The 21,227-nt window shown below is 37.0% G+C and overlaps 1 protein-coding gene and 1 pseudogene across 2 annotated transcripts; both read right to left on the bottom strand.

The window, feature by feature from the left end:
- Positions 1-3,263: 3,263 nt before the first annotated feature.
- Positions 3,264-4,209, bottom strand: LOC136175185 (olfactory receptor 52B4-like; annotated as a pseudogene).
- A 14,952-nt stretch (positions 4,210-19,161) lies between these two features.
- LOC136175152 (olfactory receptor 52B4-like) lies at positions 19,162-20,646 on the bottom strand. Of its 2 annotated transcripts, XM_065945468.1 has the most exons (2): positions 19,730-20,646; positions 19,162-19,183 (listed from the first exon to the last, which is right to left on the bottom strand). In XM_065945468.1, exons 1-2 carry the CDS (start codon positions 20,644-20,646, stop codon positions 19,162-19,164), a joined length of 939 nt encoding a protein of 312 aa, XP_065801540.1. The 2 variants fall into 2 exon arrangements, with proteins under 2 accessions (XP_065801540.1, XP_065801538.1); XM_065945466.1 differs by lacking the exon at positions 19,162-19,183 and having other exon boundaries at positions 19,702-20,646.
- Between the last annotated feature and the right edge of the window lie 581 nt (positions 20,647-21,227).

Below are 21,227 nucleotides of genomic sequence, written 5' to 3'. Positions count from 1 at the left end.
GAGCTACAAAATAATAAAGAAGGGTTAAATTTCTTGTAGAGAAGAAATAGAATATGGAGCTTTTTAAAAAATATCTTATTTCATAAGAAATGTAACTGGACTACGGTCATCAGTTAAGATTCAAAGCATCAGATATAATGGAAAAAATAAAATTTTATGTGGTTTAAAACCATATAGGCACACAATGCTTGGGAGAAAGGATATAAAATTGTTTACTAAGAAAACACTAACCAATCGAAAACTTACTCCGTTATATTCATATTCACCTGAATAGTACAATTACAATTTCAAAACTGCTTAGAAGATCAGTTGTTCCAGAGCAAAACTTACAAGAATTACAAGAAACTGGCAAATAATGATTACTGTGAGAAAAATAATTCTTTTCCCAATAATTGTTGAATATTTTAAATTGGTATATATATAGAAGGTTTGAAGAAACTTCTTCTTCCTCATTCCTTAACTCATATGATATGTTAGAAAGTTTCCAGCAGTTTTATTGCATAACAAACATATAATGTTACAGAAAAAATTTAACTATAGCTGTACAGAAAGATATAATCATATAAAAACTGAAAAACATATTAAAATTTAATAATTATGCCTCAGTTTTCTGTTTATTGGTCATTGAGGTTTGTTTCCTTTATTTTGCTTAGTTTTGTTTATTTATTTACATAGATTCTTATAAATTAAATATAAAAGTGTATACCATAAAAAACAGAAGACAAATCTAAGAATAATAGTCAAATCTTAGATTGAAGAAAATAGTCCAAGATTAACCCACAAAAGAAAATGATGGATTTGAAAATGGTTTATTTAAGTAAAGCAAACAATAGCCAAGGAAAGAAAATTAAAGAAATTAAAATTTAAACGACCTGAGAAAATACTTTCAATAAACATTAATACCCTGGGGAAGTTATACATCCTCTCTGAGCTTCAAACTACAAGTCTGTAAAATGGAAAGACTAGACTAGAAACAATAACAAGTCTGAACTGATGCGACAGTTAAATAAGGTGTAATTTAAGTTTTGCACAAGTTCAATAAATAGTTATTACTATTAATCCACAAAGAAATACAATATGCAATAATCACAATATAGATTCTTCAATGTGTCTGTTAATAAATTCAGAGTAAAGGAAAGTGAAAAAATGATTTTACCATATCAGGCAGCAAATTTCTAAAAATAGAACTATTTACTAAATGCTAGTATTGTGTTTATTGCTCAGCTGTGACTGACTCTGCGGTCCTGTGGACTGTAGCCCACCGGGTTCCTCTGCCCATGGAGTTTTTCAGACAAGAATACTGGAGTGAGTTGCCATTCCATTCTCCAGGAGATCTTCCCAACCCAGGAATCAAACCCAGGTCTCATGCACTGAAGGCAGATTCTTTAACGTCTGAGCAACTAGGGAAGCTAGTAGCTCAATTTAAGTTCAGTTCAGTCGCTCAGTCGTGTCCGACTCTTTGCGACCCCGTGAACCGCAGCATGCCAGGCCTCTCTGTCCATCACCAACTCCCGGAGTTTACCCAAACTCATGTCCATTGAGTCAGTGATGCCATCTAACCATCTCATCCTCTGCCGTCCCCTTCTCCTCCTGCCTTCAATCTTTCCAACATCGGGGTCTTTTCAAATGGGTCAGCTCTTCGCATCAGGTGGCCAAAATATTGGAGTTTCAGCTTTGACATCACTCCTTCCAATGAATACCCAGGACTTATTTCCTTTAGGATGGACTGGCTGGATCTCCTTGAAGTCCAAGGGACTCTCAAGAGTCTTCTCCAACACCACAGTTCAAAAGCATCAATTCTTCTGCTCTCAGCTTTCTTTATAGTTCAACTCTCACATCCATACATGACCACTGGAAAAACCATAGCCTTGAATAGACAGACCTTTGTTGACAAAGTAATGTCTCTGCTTTTTAATATGCTGTCTAGGTTGATCATAACTTTCCTTCCAAGGAGTAAACATCTTTTAATTTCATGGCTGCTATCACCATCTGCAGTGAAGGGTGCAATAAATTTTGGCATGTATTTCACAAGAGAGAAAATCAATAGCAACTTCTCTAGAAGCAATTTTCCAATGTGCCAGGTGAGTCTAAAATCTTGATATCCCTCCTTAAGGCTAAAATCATGCAAAGCTTGGGACTTCCCTGGTGGTCCCATGGCTAAGACTCCACAGCCCTAATGCAGGGGGCCTGAGTTCTCTCCCTGGTCAGGGAACTAGATGCCACATGTCACAACTAAGATATGAATATGCATGTAGTTATAGTTGTTACAATTATATATATATGCATATATATATATATATATATATGTACATAAAATCTGGATGATTATACACCAAAATGAACAGCAAATTTCTCTGGGTAGTAGAATCATGTGCAAGTTTAATCTTCATCTTATTACTTTTCTATGGAATATTTATGTAAAAAGAAAATGTTTTCAAAGGAAATATAAACAATATGATCTCATGTTGTAAGAGATGAGATCACCTTGAGATGAAGTAGTTGTAATGACCTCATTGGGTAGGTGACAGCAAGCTGAGCCTTGAAAGATAAATGGTGAGAATTCATTAAAAAGTCAAGAAAAGTAGAGGACATTCCAGGCAAATGGATTATTTAGGGAAAATGTACCAAGACACCTGAAAACATGACTGAACATGGAGACATTAGAGATATGCAGTTCCTTGAGACTGAATCATAGATTGCATGAAAATGACATGGAAATGGTTGCTGATGAGGAAGCCTGCATTTGTTCTGTACCATTTTGAAGGGAATGATCTTTGAGAAACAATCCCCAAAAGTCAAAAGTTAGAAGTACAGCACCTCTTCACGCCCATCATACTTTGAGTAAGCATATGAAGCAATGAAGGTTTTACATGAGTGTCCAGAGATGTGTGAGATGTCTTGGGACTTAACATAGCTCAAGACAGAAAGCCTCTTTTTTTTTTTTTATCTAATTAGGACTTAATATTACATTTGACTATTCCTAAAGTTGAACTGAATATTACTGAGTTAGACATGACTGCCAGAGAACAACCTGTCCACTCCCAAATAATAAGTTGTAAGCATCTCAGTCAACCCACAGGCATGGCTTGCAGACTGATCAGAGAGGCAAGGCTCACAGGCTCAAGTAAGTTGCTCCAGAGCCCATAACTCCATGAGTCATTTTTCCTACTGACTTAGTACTAATTTTTCTTGTTCACTGCTGCCAAAGTACATTTCATGGAGGACCACAATTTCTGAGAAACCAGTCTCTGTCATCCCCAAAGTTATTTCTTCTTATTAAACAACACGTAAATGACTTGGTCTCGTATCTGTTTCGTCTTGACTCCATAAATGATGGGATTAAGCATAGGTGGAGCAAGCATGCTGACATTGGCCAGTAGGATGTGGATGTGTAGTGGGATGTCACGACCAAAGTGCTGAGTGAGAACTGAGAAGATCCCAGGCCCATAAAAAAGGATGATGACGCAGACGTGGGAGCCACATGTGTTGAGAGCTTTGTGACGAGCCTCTTGGGAAGGAATGTGGAAGACAGCATGGAGAATCAGAACATAGGAAACAAAAATGAGGGCAATATCTAGGATCACTGTTGACATCAAGACAAAAAATCCATACCAGATGTTTACTTGGATGTCATCACAGGCATACTTGGCCAAGCCAATGTGTTCACAGAATGTATGTGGGAGGATGTTATTTCTGCAAAAGTGCAGCCTCTTCAGAAGAAATACCATGGGGAAAATTGTACAATGTGCTCTCAAGAAAACAGCCACACCAATTTTCCCTATCAGAGAGTGGGTGAGTATTGTGGTGTATCTCAGCGGGTGACATACTGCAATGTAGCGGTCAAATGCCATAATTAGCAAGATGCCTGACTCAGAAATGAAGGAGGAATGCTGGAAGTAGAGTTGGGCAATGCAACCATTAAGAGATATTTCCCTACTGTTACACCAGAAAATGTCCAATGCCTTGGGTTCTGTGGTTGAGGCAAAAACAATGTCAACTGCAGCCAGCATACACAGGAAAAGATACATAGGTTCAATGGAGGCTGCTCTTGATGAGGATGATGAAGATGAGCAGACCATTTGCAAGGAGGGCAAAGACATAGGAGATGAAGAAAGGGATGGAAATCCACAGGTGTAGGTCTTCTTGACCTGGAATGCCCTGCAGATAGAAGACTATATGGTTAACACCACTGTCGTTGAAGCCATCCATTCCTAAGACAGGTTAATGTGGACTTATTCTGAATTTCTCCTATTAGAGACAAAGAGAAATACAAGTTATATATGTTTTTCTAGATTTTCTGCTTAACTGTATCAAATTAAATGTCTGAATTTACCTCTATTTCCTCTAATATCCTGCCAAAATATCAGTAAAATAACAAAAACATCATAAACCAAAAAAGCAGAAGAGAACACAATAGCAGAGAAGGAGTGGTAATGTTTTGAAAGTAGGTGGACAACTATTGACTAAACAAATGGGAAAAAACAAATAACTTCTGGATGAAAACAAGAATCTAGGCATTTTTCACTGAAGAATGCAGATAGTTTCCAGAATTAGAGATATCAGGTACTTTTCTAAATAAGAATAAAAATAGGTTTAAAAAAATTATTGGTTGAAAATCTGTTAGAGCCCTAGATCCTCTTTCTCAACCTGTTCACCCAGGCCCCACATTCCTTACCCAGCAAAATACTGAGGGTTTTTTCCCATGTGAAGTTAAGCCTGGAGATGATAGGCATAACTTGCACAAGAATGCTGCGCTAAAAAGCAGTGATTTCATAACCCTATATTGCAGATCTTACATTCCCACTTGAATTTAAGAATGAGGCACTAAAAAAAGTGAAGCACTGTATAGAAAATAAATCATGAGAAAAAATTGCCAGGAGAGGCTCGTGAGGTTGTGCCTGCTGACAGTGACTGATAATAGCAGTACTATTTATGTATAAATAGTACATATATAGTATGCATATATGAAATATGCATATACGTATAGCATGTATATAAAAGTATCTATATATATATAGTAAAATTAAACCCTGATTTAATGTATTTGCCAATTTCCATAGTGTATATTCATCTACCAAGGTCAATTTCATTTACCAACAAAAAGTCACTCGAGGTTGACTTTGAAAGAAATGCACACAATTGATTTTGCTAGCCAGTGAATGTGGCTCCAACAGACAACTGCTCTTGTCTCTCTGCTTCACTCTAGACAATGGTCCTAATATTTTTAACCATCTACCTTAGATTCAGTACACCTAGCTGAAATTACATCCCACAGCAATAAAATATGACTCACCTGCTTCAAACGAAGTGTTTATGGGCTAGAAAAGAATTAGTCACAATAGGAATCTCAGAGCGATGAGCACCAAGAGCTGAGATTTTATATATTTGCTAGAAGATCTCAGGGGTACCCATTCCCCCCCAGGGAGTCCATAATTAGAATTGTCTTTTTAACATCTCCCCCTCTGATCCATACACACAGGTAACATATTTATGGCTCTCCAAGCAGCCAAAGGTGGAGAAGCTCTATACAGTCAGCAAAAACAAGACCAGGAGCTAACTGTGGCTCAGATCATGAACGCATTGCCAAATTCAGACTTAAACTGAAGAAAGTAGGGAAAACTACTAGACCATTCAGGTATTACCTAAATCAAATCCCTTACAATTATACGGTGAGAGTGAGAAATAGTTTTAAGGGACTAGATATGATAGCCAGAGTGCCTGGTGAACTATGGGCAGAGGTTCGTGACATTGTACAGAAGACAGGGATTAAGACCATACCCATGGAAAAGAAATGCAAAAAAGCAAAATGGCTGTCTGAGGAGGCCTTACAAATAGTTGTGAAAAGAAAAGAACCTAAAAGCAAAGGAGAAAAAAAAAGATATATTCATTTGAATGCATAGTTCCAAAGAATAGCAAGGAGAGATAAGAAAGCCTTCCTCAGTGATCAGTGCAAAGAAATAGAGGAAAACAATAGAATGGGAAAGACTAGAGATCTCTTCAAGAAAATTAGAGATACCAAAGGAACATTACATGCAAAGATGAGCTCAAATAAGGGCAGAAATGGTATGAACCTAACAGAAGCAGAAGATATTAAGAAGAGGTGGGAAGAATACACAGAGCTATACAAAAAATATCTTCATGACCAAGATAATCATGATGGTGTGAGCATTCACCTAGAGCTAGACATCCTAAAATGTGAAGTCAAGTGGGCCTTAGGAAGCATCGCTACAAACAAAGATAGTGGAGGTGATGGAATTCCAGTTGAGCTATTTCAAATCCTAAAAGATGATGCTGTGAAAGTGCTGCACTCAGTATACCAGCAAATTTGGAAAACTCAGCAGTGGCCACAGGACTGGAAAAGGTCAGCTTTCATTCCAATCCCAAAGAAAAGCAATGCCAAAGAATGCTCAAACTGCAGCACAATTGCACTCGTCTCACACGCTAGTAAAGTAATGCTCAAAATTCTCCAAGTCCGGCTTCAACAATACATGAACCATGAACTTCCAGATGTTCAAGCTGGTTTTAGAAAAGGCAGAGGAACCAGAGATCAAATTGCCAGCATCAGCTGGATTATCAAAAAAGCAATAGTTCCAGAAAAATATCTATTTCTGCTTTGTTGACTATGTCAAAGCCTTTGACTGTGTGGATCACCACAAATTGTGGAAATTTCTGAAAGTAATGGGAATACCAGATCACCTGACATGCCTCTTGAGAAATCTGTATGCAGGTCAGGAAGCAACAGTTAGAAGTGGACATGGAACAGAAGACTGGTTCCAAATCGGGAAAGGAGTACGTCAAGGCTGTATATTCTCACCCTGCTTATTTCACTTATATGCAGAGTACATCATGAGAAGTGCTGGGCTGGGTGAAGCGCAAACTGGAATCAAGAGTGTTGGGAGAAATATCAATTGTTGGGAGAAATATCAATAACCTCAGATATGCAGATGACAGCACCTTTATGGCACAAAGCAAAGAACTAAAGAGCCTCTTGATAAAGTGAAAGAGGAGAATGAAAAAGTTGGCTTAAAGCTCAACATTCAGAAAACTAAGATCATGGCATCTGATCCCATCATGGCAAATAGATGTGGAAACAGTGGCAGACTTTATTTTGGGGGGCTCCAAAGTCACTGCAGATGGTGACTGCAGCCATGAAATTACAAGACGCTTACTCCTTGGAAGAAAAGTTGTGACCAACCGAGAGAGTGTATTAAAAAGCAGAGACATTACTTTGCCAACAAAGGTCCATCCAGTCAAGGCTATGGTTTTCCAGTAGTCATGTATGGATGTGAGAATTGGACTATAAAGAAAGCTGAGCACTGAAGAATTGATTCTTTTGAACTGCAGTCTTGAATAAGACTCTTGAGAGTCCCTTGGACTGCAGGGAGATCAAACCATCCTAAAGGAGCCCTGGATTTTCTAAAGGAAATAAGTCCTAAATTTTCATTGGAAGGACTGATGCTGAAGCTGATTCTCCAATACTTTCACCACCTGATGCGAAGAACTGACTCATTGGAAAGGACCCTGATGCTGGGAAAGATTGAAGGCAGGAGGAGAAGGAGACGACAGAGGATGAGATGGTTGGATGGCATCACTGACTCAATGGACATGAGTTTGAGTAAACTCTGGGAGTTGGTGATGGACAGGGGGGCCTGGCGAGCTGCAGTCCATGGGGTTTCAAAGAGTCAGACACGACTGAGCGACTGAACTGAACTGAACTGAAGCCTGTGCATCCTCTCCTCCACAACACATATGTGCATGTGTTATTTTTGATGAATGGATTGTTAGCATTACTGCACCAAATATCTTGTTTCCAAGTTCATCAGAGAGGTTATAGGACTTTAGTCTTCCATCATCAAAACAGCCTGAGAAAGGAGTAGTTTGTTTGACTGAGCAAACAGTCACCTCCTGCAAAGATCTTGAAACAGGATGGAATGATTTTCAGAAGTCATCTATCCTTAATGGCACCATAGCATGCTCTTCAGGATTAGACAAAGTGAGAACGGTGCTCTGGCCTAGGATTTTGCTCAGCTATGCCTCACTGAGTTTCTCAAGCTCTGAGACAGCTAGTGATGTCCTTAGACAATTACATACAAACCTCTATTCCTCAATGTCTCTTATTCTAGCTATGTGACATTCTTAGAATCTGTAATTCCTGGACTTTAGTATTCCTATTATATCATAACTTATATCCTATCAACATGCATGTCTGTAATAAGAGAGTTTAAATGAATTGTGTGTTTCATGTTTTACAGAACAACCCTTGAGGAGACTGGGGAGACTGAGCCTAATAACTCCTGTCATGGGAGCACTAATGTGGTTTCTGAGGGAGTGATGATTGCTGGGAGAAACCTCCAATCTCACTGTCAGGCCTTGTTCTTCGGTAATCTCTCAAGGGTGCATTCGAAACCTTTAATGATCTGATTCGTGACCTGCTTTATAGCAAGACTTCCCACATCATCTTCAAAGGAAACTGAGGTTCAGACACACCAGGTCATTAACTCCTCAACTTTCCCAGGTCATGTCGTATCCTCCAGGTATTTCTGCTCTGTCTTGGGATAATCTCCACTGATTTTTTGAAAATACTTATTCCCCTTTTCATACCCAATTCTCATCTTGTCTCCTCTGTAACACTTTCTCTAACCACAGCTCCCTCTCAATGTGTTATTTAGATGGTAATTCTTCTCTGATAAAAATATCATGTTGTCGGTAATTATTTAATATCTTTTGACTAAAAATCTCTGCTCCTTATAGGTAGCATTAGAAATTATGAATAAGGATAAATGTGAAATGGAACTCATAAACACATAAATTTATAGCCCTCAAGCAACTTTATTGTGAAATGTTGTTTTCTATGGTTGTACATATACATATATACTTAATATGTTATGTCTACAGCTAACCTGTATCTGTATCTGAATCTGTGTCTGTATTTTATCTCTATCTGTACCTAAAGATTTATCTATTCCTATATCTATCTGGAAAACATAATATGATACATATATATAGTTTTGATCATACTACATATCATATTATATATATGACCTGTAAGCTACTTTTCTATCAGTACAAGGTTGACATTGATCATTTCTAATATATATGAGTACACATAAACAATATAAAATTATTATAAATAATAAAATTACTGTGTCTATATAGTATTTCACTACAGAGTTTACTATAATTTATTTAACCAAGCATTTTTCTTTTAATTCCTTTCTGCATGGTATTATGATTATATATTTGCATATTTAATACTCAGTTTTACTTGTTGTTTAAGTACCAGCATAGATATGCTCTAAGTAAATTCATTTATAAGTATTATCTTTTAAAATAAGATGCAAAAGCTCAACATAATAGTTGGGAAACAATAAAAATATGAAGAAAATCACTAGTCAGAAGAAAACCACTGTTAGCATTTTGGTTTACCACCTTACATTCCTTTCTCGCTCCATATATATCTTTATACATTTTCAATATTGGGCATTTAGAGCTTTCTATTTTTAGTCCTATAAACAAAGTTCCTCTGAATATCTTATATATAAACCTTATTCTAATTGTTCAATTTTTATTTTAAGGATAGTCCTAGAAATCAATCCTATGTTTCACATGTTACAGATATTTTTAATGATTCCTATGAAATTGCACTTAGAAAGGATACGTAGTATATGTCTTTGCACTAACAATAGGGTTGAGTATTTTCATTTTTAAAAACTTCTTTCATTCTAAAGGACAAAATGATATTGTACTTCTATTTTAATTGCATTTCTATTGCTATTGAGACTAAACATTTATCAGATACTCATATTTTATCCTGTAACATAATGATAACTACCATTTGTTGAGTACTTATGTTACAGCTCCCACACTAAGCTTTTTATGTTCACTACCTCACATAATCTTCATTTTGGCTCCATAATAAATGCTAAAGATGAGGATATGGAAATATACCAGGGAAATGGCAGAGACAGGAGCTAATTCATTTTTTCTATTTAAGTTTGTGCTGTTTATCTCCTAGATGATTCTGGCTGCTCCCACTTATGCCTAATTAACTTTTTTTTTTTTCAGGTTATTTAACTCTTGAAAACTCTAATGTTATCCTTTTGTCATTATTTTTTAATTTATTGATAATATGTTAACATTCCCATATTTAAGTATTTATCTAGTGTGTCTGCCCTTAATATTTTTATAAACTGATTTAAATATTAATAGCTATATTTGAGTCTTCATTAATGTTTCTTTCATTAGTTAATCATAGGAAATTCTCCTTAAGCCAGGATTTGAATATTATTAACATCCATCTCTCTATTTTCATTTTCTGATCTCTAAATTAGGAATATTTCATTAACATTACAGAGTTCTTATGGGGATTAAATGGCTTAATATATGTAAAGTGCTTAGAATGGCATTAGGCATATATGTATTTGCTATTATGTGTTTAATACTATTAAAACGTAGTCTTATGTATGTTTGCTATCATCATTGTTATTAAAGATGATCTTCATTTGTCTTGAGATATCTTTATTTCACAATCAACAGTCTTTTGAGTTTTTATATTTAAATAATTATAGATTCACAGAAAGTTGCAAAACAAACTATAGATCGAAGATACTATTTATCCTTCATCCAGATTTCCCCAGTAAGTGGCATCTTGCATGACTAAGCTACAATAACAAACCAAAAAGTTGACATGGGTACAAACCATAGAGCTCACTAGATTTCACTAGTTTTGCATTCACTACTTGTATGTATGCTTCTATCTGTGTGTGTCATTATATAATTATATAACATTAAAGATTGATGAAACCATCACCACTACTAAAATACAGACTTGTTCTGTCACCATTTAAGATATCTTTTGGAGCCTCATCCATATCCCTGTTTTCATGGCTGGTCCTTGACAACCTTCTTCTCTAAAATTTTGTTATTTTGTGATATATATAACCTCTAGAGTCTAGGTTTATTTTACTCAGTATAATTCCCTTAGGATTCATTCAAAATGTTACATGTATTAGTAGTGTATTTCTTTTTATTGTTGTGTCAAATGTCATGGTATGAATGTGCGTTGTGTTTTTAAACATTCACATTAAATAACATTTGGGTTGTGTCCAGTTTTAGCTATTATGGATAAAGAAAGCTGCTATGAACATTCACGCAAAGGTTCTCGTGTAAATGTAAGTTTTCATTTCTCTGGGATAATGCTCAAGCATGCAATTCTGGGTTATACCATAGTAAAAGTGTGAGCTGCTCAGTCATGTCCGATCTTTACAACCCCATGGACTGTAGCCCACCAGGTTCCTCTGTCCATAGACTTCTTGGAATGAGAATACTGAAGTGGGTTGCCATTTCCTTCTCCCGGGGATCTTACTGACCCAGGGATCAAACCCAGGTCTCCTGAATTGCAGGCAGATTACTGTCTGAGTCAGGTTTACCATTCTTTACCAGGGAAACCCATAGATTATAAGTTTATAAACATGAGCTGATATTTAACTTTGTAAGAAACCACCAAAATGTTTTCCTGAGTAGCTCGACCACTTTACATTCCCTCCAGCAGTGCCAAAGTGATCCAGTTTCTCTGAATCCTCACCAACATTTGGCGTCATCACTATTTATTGCAGCTAGTCTGATTCTGGTCTTGATTTGCGTTATCTCTGAATGCTAATGATGTTATACATTTTTCATGTACTTGTTTGGCATCTGAATATTCCTCTTCAGTGAAGTGTCAGTTCAAATATTTTGCCTATTCTTTATAACTCTAAGCACAAGTGCTTTGTCATATGTGTGATTTGCAGAGTTGCCCAGTCTGTAGCTTGCCTTTTCATCCTCTTGATAGAGACATGTCTCAGAGGATAGAGAACAGGTGTTGGGAATAGTGCTGCGGGAAGGGAACTGAGAGTCTCATACTACTTGCTGTCCATACTATTTGCTGATACTCTCAAGGATTCCCATTTTCACATGGCAAATAAGACTACTAGGCATTTAGCGAGGAGCTACATTTCAGCAGCATATTCTTTTTCACCATGCATGAAACCTGTTCCTCAAAAACAGCACATTGTTTATTCATTTTTCACCCCTCTTTGGTCATGCAATGCTCTTCCCATGTGCAGCATGGATTGATATATGAATATAGGGATTGATAGGATTATGATAAAGCAGGCAGAAGCAACATTTAACAGAAGAAACTAGATGGTTGACATATAGTTGACAATTGTAAAAGTCTTTCAGATATTCTCTATGCTTGAAAATATTTGTAATAAAATGCTATAAAAAGTGCATCTATTTGTTTGACTAAATCATGGTCACTCTTGAAAAAGTCAATACAGACTAATGGAAATAAAATGATTCCAAAAGTCACCAATCTTTTTGTGTTCTGAGATAATCATTGTCAAAACTTCTTAATGTACATTGTCATACATTTTTCATGTATCAGCATTTGTGTGTTTGTGTGTGTGTGTGTGTGTGAACAAAGATCAACATTCTATGTGTATCTATGGGTGTGTGTTGTTTCCCTAGTATGTATTAGATCTACTAACATTACTAACATAGCAGGTACTAAATTAGGAAAATAATTGTTTATTTTAAAGAGCAAGTGTATGAAATTCGCATTGTAAACTATATGGACATTAATTAAATGTGTAAACAAAAGTTATGATATAGTTGTGATACAATTCCATCTTATCATTTCAAAGTTTTAAAGTTTTGGGACCAAATTTTGTGTAAAATCTTATATCCTATAATTTTCACAGAGATTTTTAACAAGTGTTTTATGCTTATAATATATTTTAATTAATTTGTACTAGCTACAAATTATAACAACTTAAGAATTTATCATAAAGTGACTAATCATTCATATTTAGCATATATGCAGTTTTTCAAAGTAACATTTTTTGCAAACATTTCCTCATTTTATCTGCCTTCAATTTTAATTACATGCATGCATGAGTGCTAAGTCATTTCAGTCATGTCTGACTCTTTGCAAACCTAAGGACTCCTCTGTTCTTGGGAGTTTCCAGGCAAGAATACTGGAGTGGGTTGCCATGCCCTCCCCCAGGGGCTCTTCCTGACTCAGGGATCGAACCCACATCTCTTATGTCTCCTGCATTGGCAGGCGGATTCTTTACCACTAGCACCACCTGGAAAGCCCTTAATTACATTGGAGGACCTAAATGTTATGTAGTAAAATTCCCAGGCTTTTCCTTCGGATATTTCTTCTTTGTTTTTAACTTCAAGAAGTTCTTCTTAGATAATTCTGTTCTTTTTTATTTAATATATTTTAGATTTTAATTTTTTACATTTACTATTTTAATAACATCTGTTTTTAAAAATGAAACACAACATATGTAATTTCATTCACAAAACATAATTGCTAACTTTTAGAAAATATTCTGTCATTTAGTCATAATTTATATATTGGTATATTGTATAATGATTTGTATGTCATAATTTTATCTAATGTTACATAACAAGCATTTTCTTTCATACAAATGTACTTAACATGTATATTAAACTTAATTTATTACTGCCTAATATTTTCATATAAATAATATATTAAAAGTCTATATTTTAGTTAACGTGTAGATACTTGTTGAATGTTTATTTTCAAATGATTGCCAGTATCAATAAAGCTGTTGTAAATGTAATTATGCATAAGCTTTTGTGTGCTCCGTGATTTTTTAATATGGAATAGATTTTGAAAATCTTTGTTTACATTTGACATGCCTATGGTCAGTGTGAATATGTGCAAAGTGCTAAGAAAATACATGTTACAAATAAACAGGTCATCTATGTTTTTCAAGTATACTGAAAATAATTAAAGGAAGTATTTTTTAAATTAAGATGTCAGTATGAATTAAAACATAGTTTAACAGATTTTTAGCTAGCAGATATTCCTATACAAGTTTTTGTTTCTGTAAAAATAATGACCTTCTACCAATAGCTGAGAATACACAAAGTGCCCTTGGCAATGTCAAAAAAAATTCAACAAGAGTCGACTTTTCATTGGGGTGGGAGGTTAGAGGTTAGTGACACCATCCTAGCCCAGTCAGTCTATGGCCTTCAAGAACAAGCTTGTGGTAGAATAAATTCAGAGATTTTTTAAAACCCACTGAAAGGAGGGAGAACAGAAGAACAGTAGGACATCTCACCAAACATATGAAAATAGAATTATTACAAGATTTAGGGTACAGATTGGTTTTAGGCAATTTATGAATATATCAGTGTTTTGGTGAGCTTCAAGTAAAGCAAAGGATCTATATAGGGATTAATATAAGTTATTGAATCTTGTTAGGACCCTACTGCCTGAACTGAGAATGGGTAGCAAAGCTGTCCTGGTTGGAATCTGGAATTTACTTTATGAATTCTGATTTCAAAACATGTAATTCCCCACTTTCAGTTCAGTTCAGTTACTCAGTCGTGTCCAACTCTTTGCGACCCCATGAATCACGGCAGGCCAGGCCTTCCTGTCCATCACCAACTCCCGGAGTTTACTCAAACTAATGCCCATCGAGTCAGTAATGCCATCCAGCCATTCTAATCCTCTGTTGTCCCCTTCTCCTCCTGCCCTCAATCCCTCCCAGTATCAGGGTCTTTTCCGATGAGTCAACTCTTCACATGAAGTGGCCAAAGTATTGGAGCTTCAGCTTCAGCATCAGTCCTTCCAATGAACACCCAGGACTGATCTTCTTTAGGATGGACTAGTTGGATCTCCTTGAAGTACAAGGGACTCTCAAGAGTCTTCTCCAACTCCACAGTTCAAAAGCATCAATTTTTTGGTGCTCGGCTTTCTTCACAGTCCAACTCTCACATCTATACTTGACCACTGGAAAAACCATAGCCTTGACTAGACGGACCTTTGTTGGCAAAGTAATGTCTCTGCTTTTCAATATACTGTCTAGGTTGGTCATAACCTTCCTTCCAAGGAGTAAGCATCTTTTAATTTCATGGCTGCAGTCACCATCTGCAGTGATTTTGCAGCTCCAAAAAATAAAGTCAGCCACTGTTTCCACTGTCTCCCCATCTATTTCCCATGAGGTGATGGGACCAGATGCCATGATCTCAGTTTTCTGAATGTTAAGCTTTCAGCCAACATTTTCACTCTCCTCCTTCACTTTCATCAAGAGGCTTTTTAGTTCCTCTTCACTTCCTGCCATAAGGGTGGTGTCATCTGCATATCTGAGGTTATTGATATTTCTCCCGGCAATCTTGATTCCAGCTTGTGCTTCTTCCAGCCCAGCATTTCTCACGATGTACTCTGCAGATAAGTTAAATAAGCAGGGTGACAATATACAGTCTTGACGTACTCCTTTTCCTATTTGGAACCAGTCTGTTGTTCCATGTCAAGCTCTAACTGTTACTTCCTGACCTGCATACAGGTTTCTCAAGAGGCAGGTCAGGTGGTCTGGTATTCCCATCTCTTCCAAATTTTCCACAGTTTATTGTGATCCACACAGTCGAAGGCTTTGGCATAGTCAATAAAGCAGAAATAGATATTTTTCTGGAACTCTCTTGCATTTTTGATGATCCAACAGATATTGGCAATTTGATCTCTGGTTCCTCTGCCTTTTCTAAAACCAGCTTGAACATCTGGAAGTTCTCGGTTCATGTATTGCTGAAGCCTGGCTGAGAGAATTTTGAGCATTACTTTACTAGCGTGTGAAATGAGTGCAATTGTGTGGAAGTTTGAGCATTCTTTGGGATTGCCTTTCTTTGGGATTGGAATGAAAACTGAGCTTTTCCAGTCCTGTGGCCACTGCTGAGTTTTCCAAATTTGCTGGCATATTGAGGCATACTTTAGGCATATGTAATTAAAACATACGGTCAGAGGAAGTGTTCACTGAGAAGAGTCTATTTGGCTGAGACTTATCTGATAAGTAGCAAGCCATAGAAAAAATAGAGCATTTTTGGCATTTTGAGGGGAAAAAAAAAAAATACAGTTTAAAGGGTCTATACCTAAAATGACATTGAAGAGTTAAAAGAAAAGAAAGTCAGACATATGCACATATATAAGAAATACATAGCTAATAAGGACCTACTGTATAGCACAGGGAACTCTACTCAATACTCTGCAAAGGTCTATATGGGAAAAGAAGTTTAAGATTTGAAGATTTGATTTGTAGATTTCTTTCTTCTGGTTGATTCTTGGAAAATCACTGGGAAATTATAGGAAGAAATTGATGTCCTGGAAGCAAAGTAGAGAGAAGACAGAACAATGAACCATTTTCAAATGCTATTTAAGGGTATAAAAATGACCCTCGATTTAAACACAAACTGCACCATTGTGGCCCAGTAATAAAGGTACTACAATATAAAGTATAGGGTGATTTGCCCCTACATTCTCTTCAGAAGAAGAATGAAATTGTTGATTGAAATTGTAGGTAGTTAAGAACAGGTGGCAATAATACACAGAGGAACTATACAAGAAAGATCTCCACAACCCAGATAATCATGATGGTGTGATCACTCACCTAGAGCCAGACATCTTAAAATGTGAAATCGAGTGTGCCTTAGGAAGCATCACTACAAACAAAGCTAGTGGAGGTGATGTAATTCCAGTTGAGCTATTTCAAATCCTTAAAGATGATGCTGTGAAAGTTTTGCCCTCAGTATGCCAGCAAATTTGGAAAACTCAGAGTGGCCACAGGACTGGAAAATGAGAGTTTTCATTCCAATCCCAAAGGAAGGAAATTCTAAAGAATGCTCAAACTACCTCTCAATTACACTCATCTCACACGCTAGTAAAGTAATGCTCAAAATTCTCCAAGCCAGGCTTCAAAATACAGGAACCGTGGACTTTCAGATGTTCAAGTTGGATTTAGAAAAGGCAGAGGAACCAGAGATCAAATGGCCAACATCCTTTGGATCATCAAAAAAGCAAGAGAGTTCCAGAAAAGCATCTATTTCTGCTTTATTGACTATGCCAAGGTCTTTGACTGTGTGGATCACAATAATATGTGGAAAATTCAGGGGAAAAAATGGAAATATCAGACCACCTGACCTGCCTCTTGAGAAACCTGTATGCAGGTCAAGAAGCAACAGTTAGAACTGGACATGGAACAACAGACTGGTTCCAAATAGGAAAAGGAGTACGTCAAGGCTGTATATTGTCATCCTGCTTATTTAACTTATATGCAGAGTACATCATGAGAAATGCTGGACTGGATGAATCACAAGTTGGAATCAAGATTGTGGGGAGAAATATCAATAACCTCAGATATGCAGATGACACCACCCTTATGGCAGAAAGTGAAGAAAAACTTAAAAGACTTTTGATGAAAGTGAAAGAGGAGAGTGGAAAAGTTGCCTTAAAAGTCAACATTCAGAAAATTAAGATGATGGCATCTGGTCTCTTCACTTCATGGCAAATAGATGGGGAAACAGGGGAAACAGTGGCTGACTTTATTTTTCGGTGCTCCAGAATCACTGCAGATGGTGACTGCAGCCATGAAATTAAAAGACACTTACTCATTGGAAGGATAGTTATAACCAACCTAGACAGCATATTAAAAAGCAGAGACATTACTTTGCCAACAAAGTTCTGTCTAGTCAAGGCTGTGGTTTTTCCAGTGGTCATGTATGGATGTGAGAGTTGGACTATAAAGAAAGCTGAGCGCCAAAGAATTGATTCTTTTGAAATGTGGAGTTGGAGAACACTCTTGAGAGTCCCTTGGATGTCAAGGAGATCCAACTAGTCCATCCTAAAGGAGCTCATTCCTGGGTGTTCATTGGAATGGCTGATGTTGAAGCTGAAACTTCAATACTTTGACCACCTGATGCGAACAGCTGACTCATTGGAAAACACCCTGATGTTGGGAAAGATTGAAGGCAGGAGGAGAGGCAATGACAGAGGATGACAGAGGTTGGTTGACAGGCATCACTGACTCAATGAACATGAACTTGAGTGAATACCAGGAGTTGGTGATAGACAGGGAGGCCTGGTGTGTTGCAGTCCATGGGGTCGCAAAGAGTCGGACGTGACTGAGCTACTGAACTGAATTGAACTGAAAAATATCTCAGAAATGACTGGATTCACCTGACAGGATTGGTGGGCGAAAAAAAGTCTAGAAATTCATGCCATTCTTAAAATTTATGCTCGTGCTTTGTGGGAAAAATCGGTGGCTATGAGAAGTACACTATACAAGATATTAAGATACTAAGTAATACTTCTGTCTTCTTGGTATGGAAATAGTGTACCACAAGAGAAAAATAGAATGATCAGTCAAATTTTATTAGGTTCAGGATTGTAATCTTTAAAAATTCTAAGGTAAGTTGGTCCCTTTATTTTGTGTATATTCTTGATGCAGGTTAAAACTCAAAAAGTACTTTGTTTTGCATTTTATGTATGTATATATATGCTACTACAAGTGAGAAATACTTAAAATCCAAAATTAATGAATCTCAAATATGATTTTAAAAATCTATGACCTTTTTTTGCATTCAGATGAAAATGGTAGAAATAATACATGTTAGTGATGCAAATGCATATATATTTATTCTCTTCAGTCTAAATGTTATTGGTTTGTTATTTTTGGGTTGTCAAAGTAATCATTAATCAGTCTGAAATTTTTGTTTTGAATATGACACACTAGGATATGGCATGATAATGTTTCCATTGTGGCAACAAGAAAAAGACAAATTTCAAGAACTGTATATTGAACCATCAGAGAACTAGGAAAGTAACACACACTAAATAAACAAAATGTTAAGAGACAGAAGAGCCATTAAAAAGTAAGTTGACATTTGCTAAACACTTTTCCCTCTAGTGAACTACTTGCTGACTCTGGACATGGGTTGAGGACCAATCCTGAACCTTGAGGAGGTTTTCTGCTGGGGGAAAGAGAAGCCAGCAGAGTTTTAGCATCCATACAAAATTGCAGTAAAAATTTCAAACCTCGGAGGCCTCAAATGCACACCTAGGTTTTCCGATGAGACATTTGCTGAGTACTGTAGCTGCATTAGGTGCTGGGGATCTAAACCCAGAAGTATAAAACGCAGGATGAAATCTCTTGCATTCCTGTGATTTCATAGATAGAAAAACTTGCCAGTGTGAGGGGTTTCTGTATTCTAACTTCTCAATTCTGTTATTTTCCAAGATTTGAAGCTGAAAAGACTGGAGTTTAGAAAGCTAAGTTAAAACATCTCTGAAAGCTAGAACTGAATCTTCCACTTTTAAGATGAGGAGAAAGATGTCCTCCAGTTTCTTGGTTTGAATTGCTGAATAGTTCTGTCCTAGAAATAAGAGCATAGAATACAAGCTGAATGTGACTAAAACTGAAAACCAGCCTTAACATGGGAGTGAAGTGGTCAGTTTTGACATTATCTCTATAAAAGAAGATAGAAAAAGACTTCTGAAAAAAGATTACACTATCTGTAGCCTTTGTAGATTTTTATGAGCAACTGTTGTTCAGTCACTAAGTCATATCCAACTCTTTGCGACCCCAGGGACTGCAGCATACCAGGCCTCCCCGTCCCTCACTGTCTCCCAGAGCTGGCACAAGTCCATGTCCATTGAGCTGGTGATGCTATCAAACCATCCCCTTTAGGCATAATAAGTATAAAATTTTAAAGAACTAGGCATAAAAAGAAGAAAATCTTTATGAATGTCAATTATGAAAAAAACTGAAAAGAAAAGCAGATTGATACTAAAACTCACCTAATGCACAGAGAGAATTGTTAAGAACAGCACAAGGTTGGTTTCCATCAACATGTTCATTTCTGCTTTGTAAAGAACACATACATCACCTGGTCCCTGATTTGTTTGGTCTTGATCCCATAAATGATGGGGTTCAGCATAGGTGGAGCCAGAATATAGACATTGGACAGGAGGACATGGATATGGGGTGAGATGTGATGTCCAAATCGCTGAGCAAGGACTGAGAAGATGCCAGGTACATAGAAGAGGATGATGACACAGACATGGGAGCCACATGTGTTGAGAGCTTTGTGACGAGCATCTTGGGAAGGGATGTAGAAGACAGCACGGAGAATCAGCACATAAGAAATAAAGATGAGCACAATATCTATGACCAAACTTGACATCAGGACCAAAAACTCATACCAGATGTTAACTCGTATGTCATCACAGGAAAGATGGGCCAAGACAAAATGCTTACAAGCAGTGTTTGGGAGGATGTTACTTTTGCAGAAAGTCAGTCTTTTCAGGAGAAACATCACGGGGAAAACTGTACAACAACTTCTCAGAAGTAAGCTGACACCAATTTTCCCAATCAGTGTACGTGTAAGAACAGTGGTGTATCTCAGGGGATGGCAAATGGCAATATAGCGGTCAAATGCCATCACCAACAAGATCCCTGACTCATAGAGGAAAGTGGCAGAGAGGAAGAATACTTGAGTAATGCAACGATCAAGAGAGATTTCCCCAGCATGGAACCAGAAGATAGCCAAGGCCTGAGGGACTATGCACGTGGAGAGGACAATGTCTGCTCCAGCCAGCATGCAGAGGAAGAGGTACATGGGTTCATGAAGGCTGCGCTTTGTGACAATAATGAAGGTGAGCAGGCTGTTCCCAAGCAGGGCGGTGACATAGGAAATGAAGAAGGGGATGGAGATCCACACGTGCTGGTCCTCAAGGCCAGGGATGCCCACCAAGTGGAAGACTGTGTGACTGACACCAGTATAGTTTAAGGCAGTCATGATTGATGAGATGGCTGGGACTCCACCATCTATGTGCAGAGACAGAAAAAAATGAAGATTATATTCAAAGATTTTCTTTAATATTACCAGCACCTTGGCACCTTCCTAATCCCATTCTGTTCAGAAGATGCCACGAGCTATGCTATATAAAAAGACGAAGAAGATATGCTATATAAGGATGTTATATAGAGAGATGAAGATGCTTGTTCTCTAAATGAGATCTTATTCACAAAAACAATATAGACACTTTTATAACTAAAGAAAATGCAGTTATGAAGTTAATATCTTAGCTGTACAAAAAATTAATACAGTGACACAAGAGAAGTAATGCTTCTGTATTTTTGAATTTATAAAGAATAAGTACATACCTGAAGTAGCTCTTGAAAATAATATAATATACCAATAGGGAGAAGGAGTGGCAACAAGCTTTTCTTATGAGAGGCACAGAATAGAGCAAGGAACTCGAAATAAGGCATAGTTCATAGGTAAACCTGCATGTACTCGAGTGGTTGGCTGTCTAATCCAACATCATTCTAAAAGACTTCTCAGAGGTTTCATGAAGGTTTTCATGGTTGTGATCT

This window comes from Muntiacus reevesi, chromosome 9 (assembly GCF_963930625.1).
Source record: "Muntiacus reevesi chromosome 9, mMunRee1.1, whole genome shotgun sequence".
Classification (NCBI taxonomy): Eukaryota; Metazoa; Chordata; class Mammalia; order Artiodactyla; family Cervidae; genus Muntiacus; species Muntiacus reevesi.
Note: the sequence above shows the minus strand (reverse complement) of the source record. Positions and strands in the feature narration are given on the sequence as shown.

What these genes read in the sequence shown, in the direction of transcription:
- LOC136175152 (XM_065945466.1), bottom strand. Translation starts at nt 20,646, where the DNA reads ATGACTGCCTTAAACTATACTGGTGTCAGTCACACAGTCTTCCACTTG.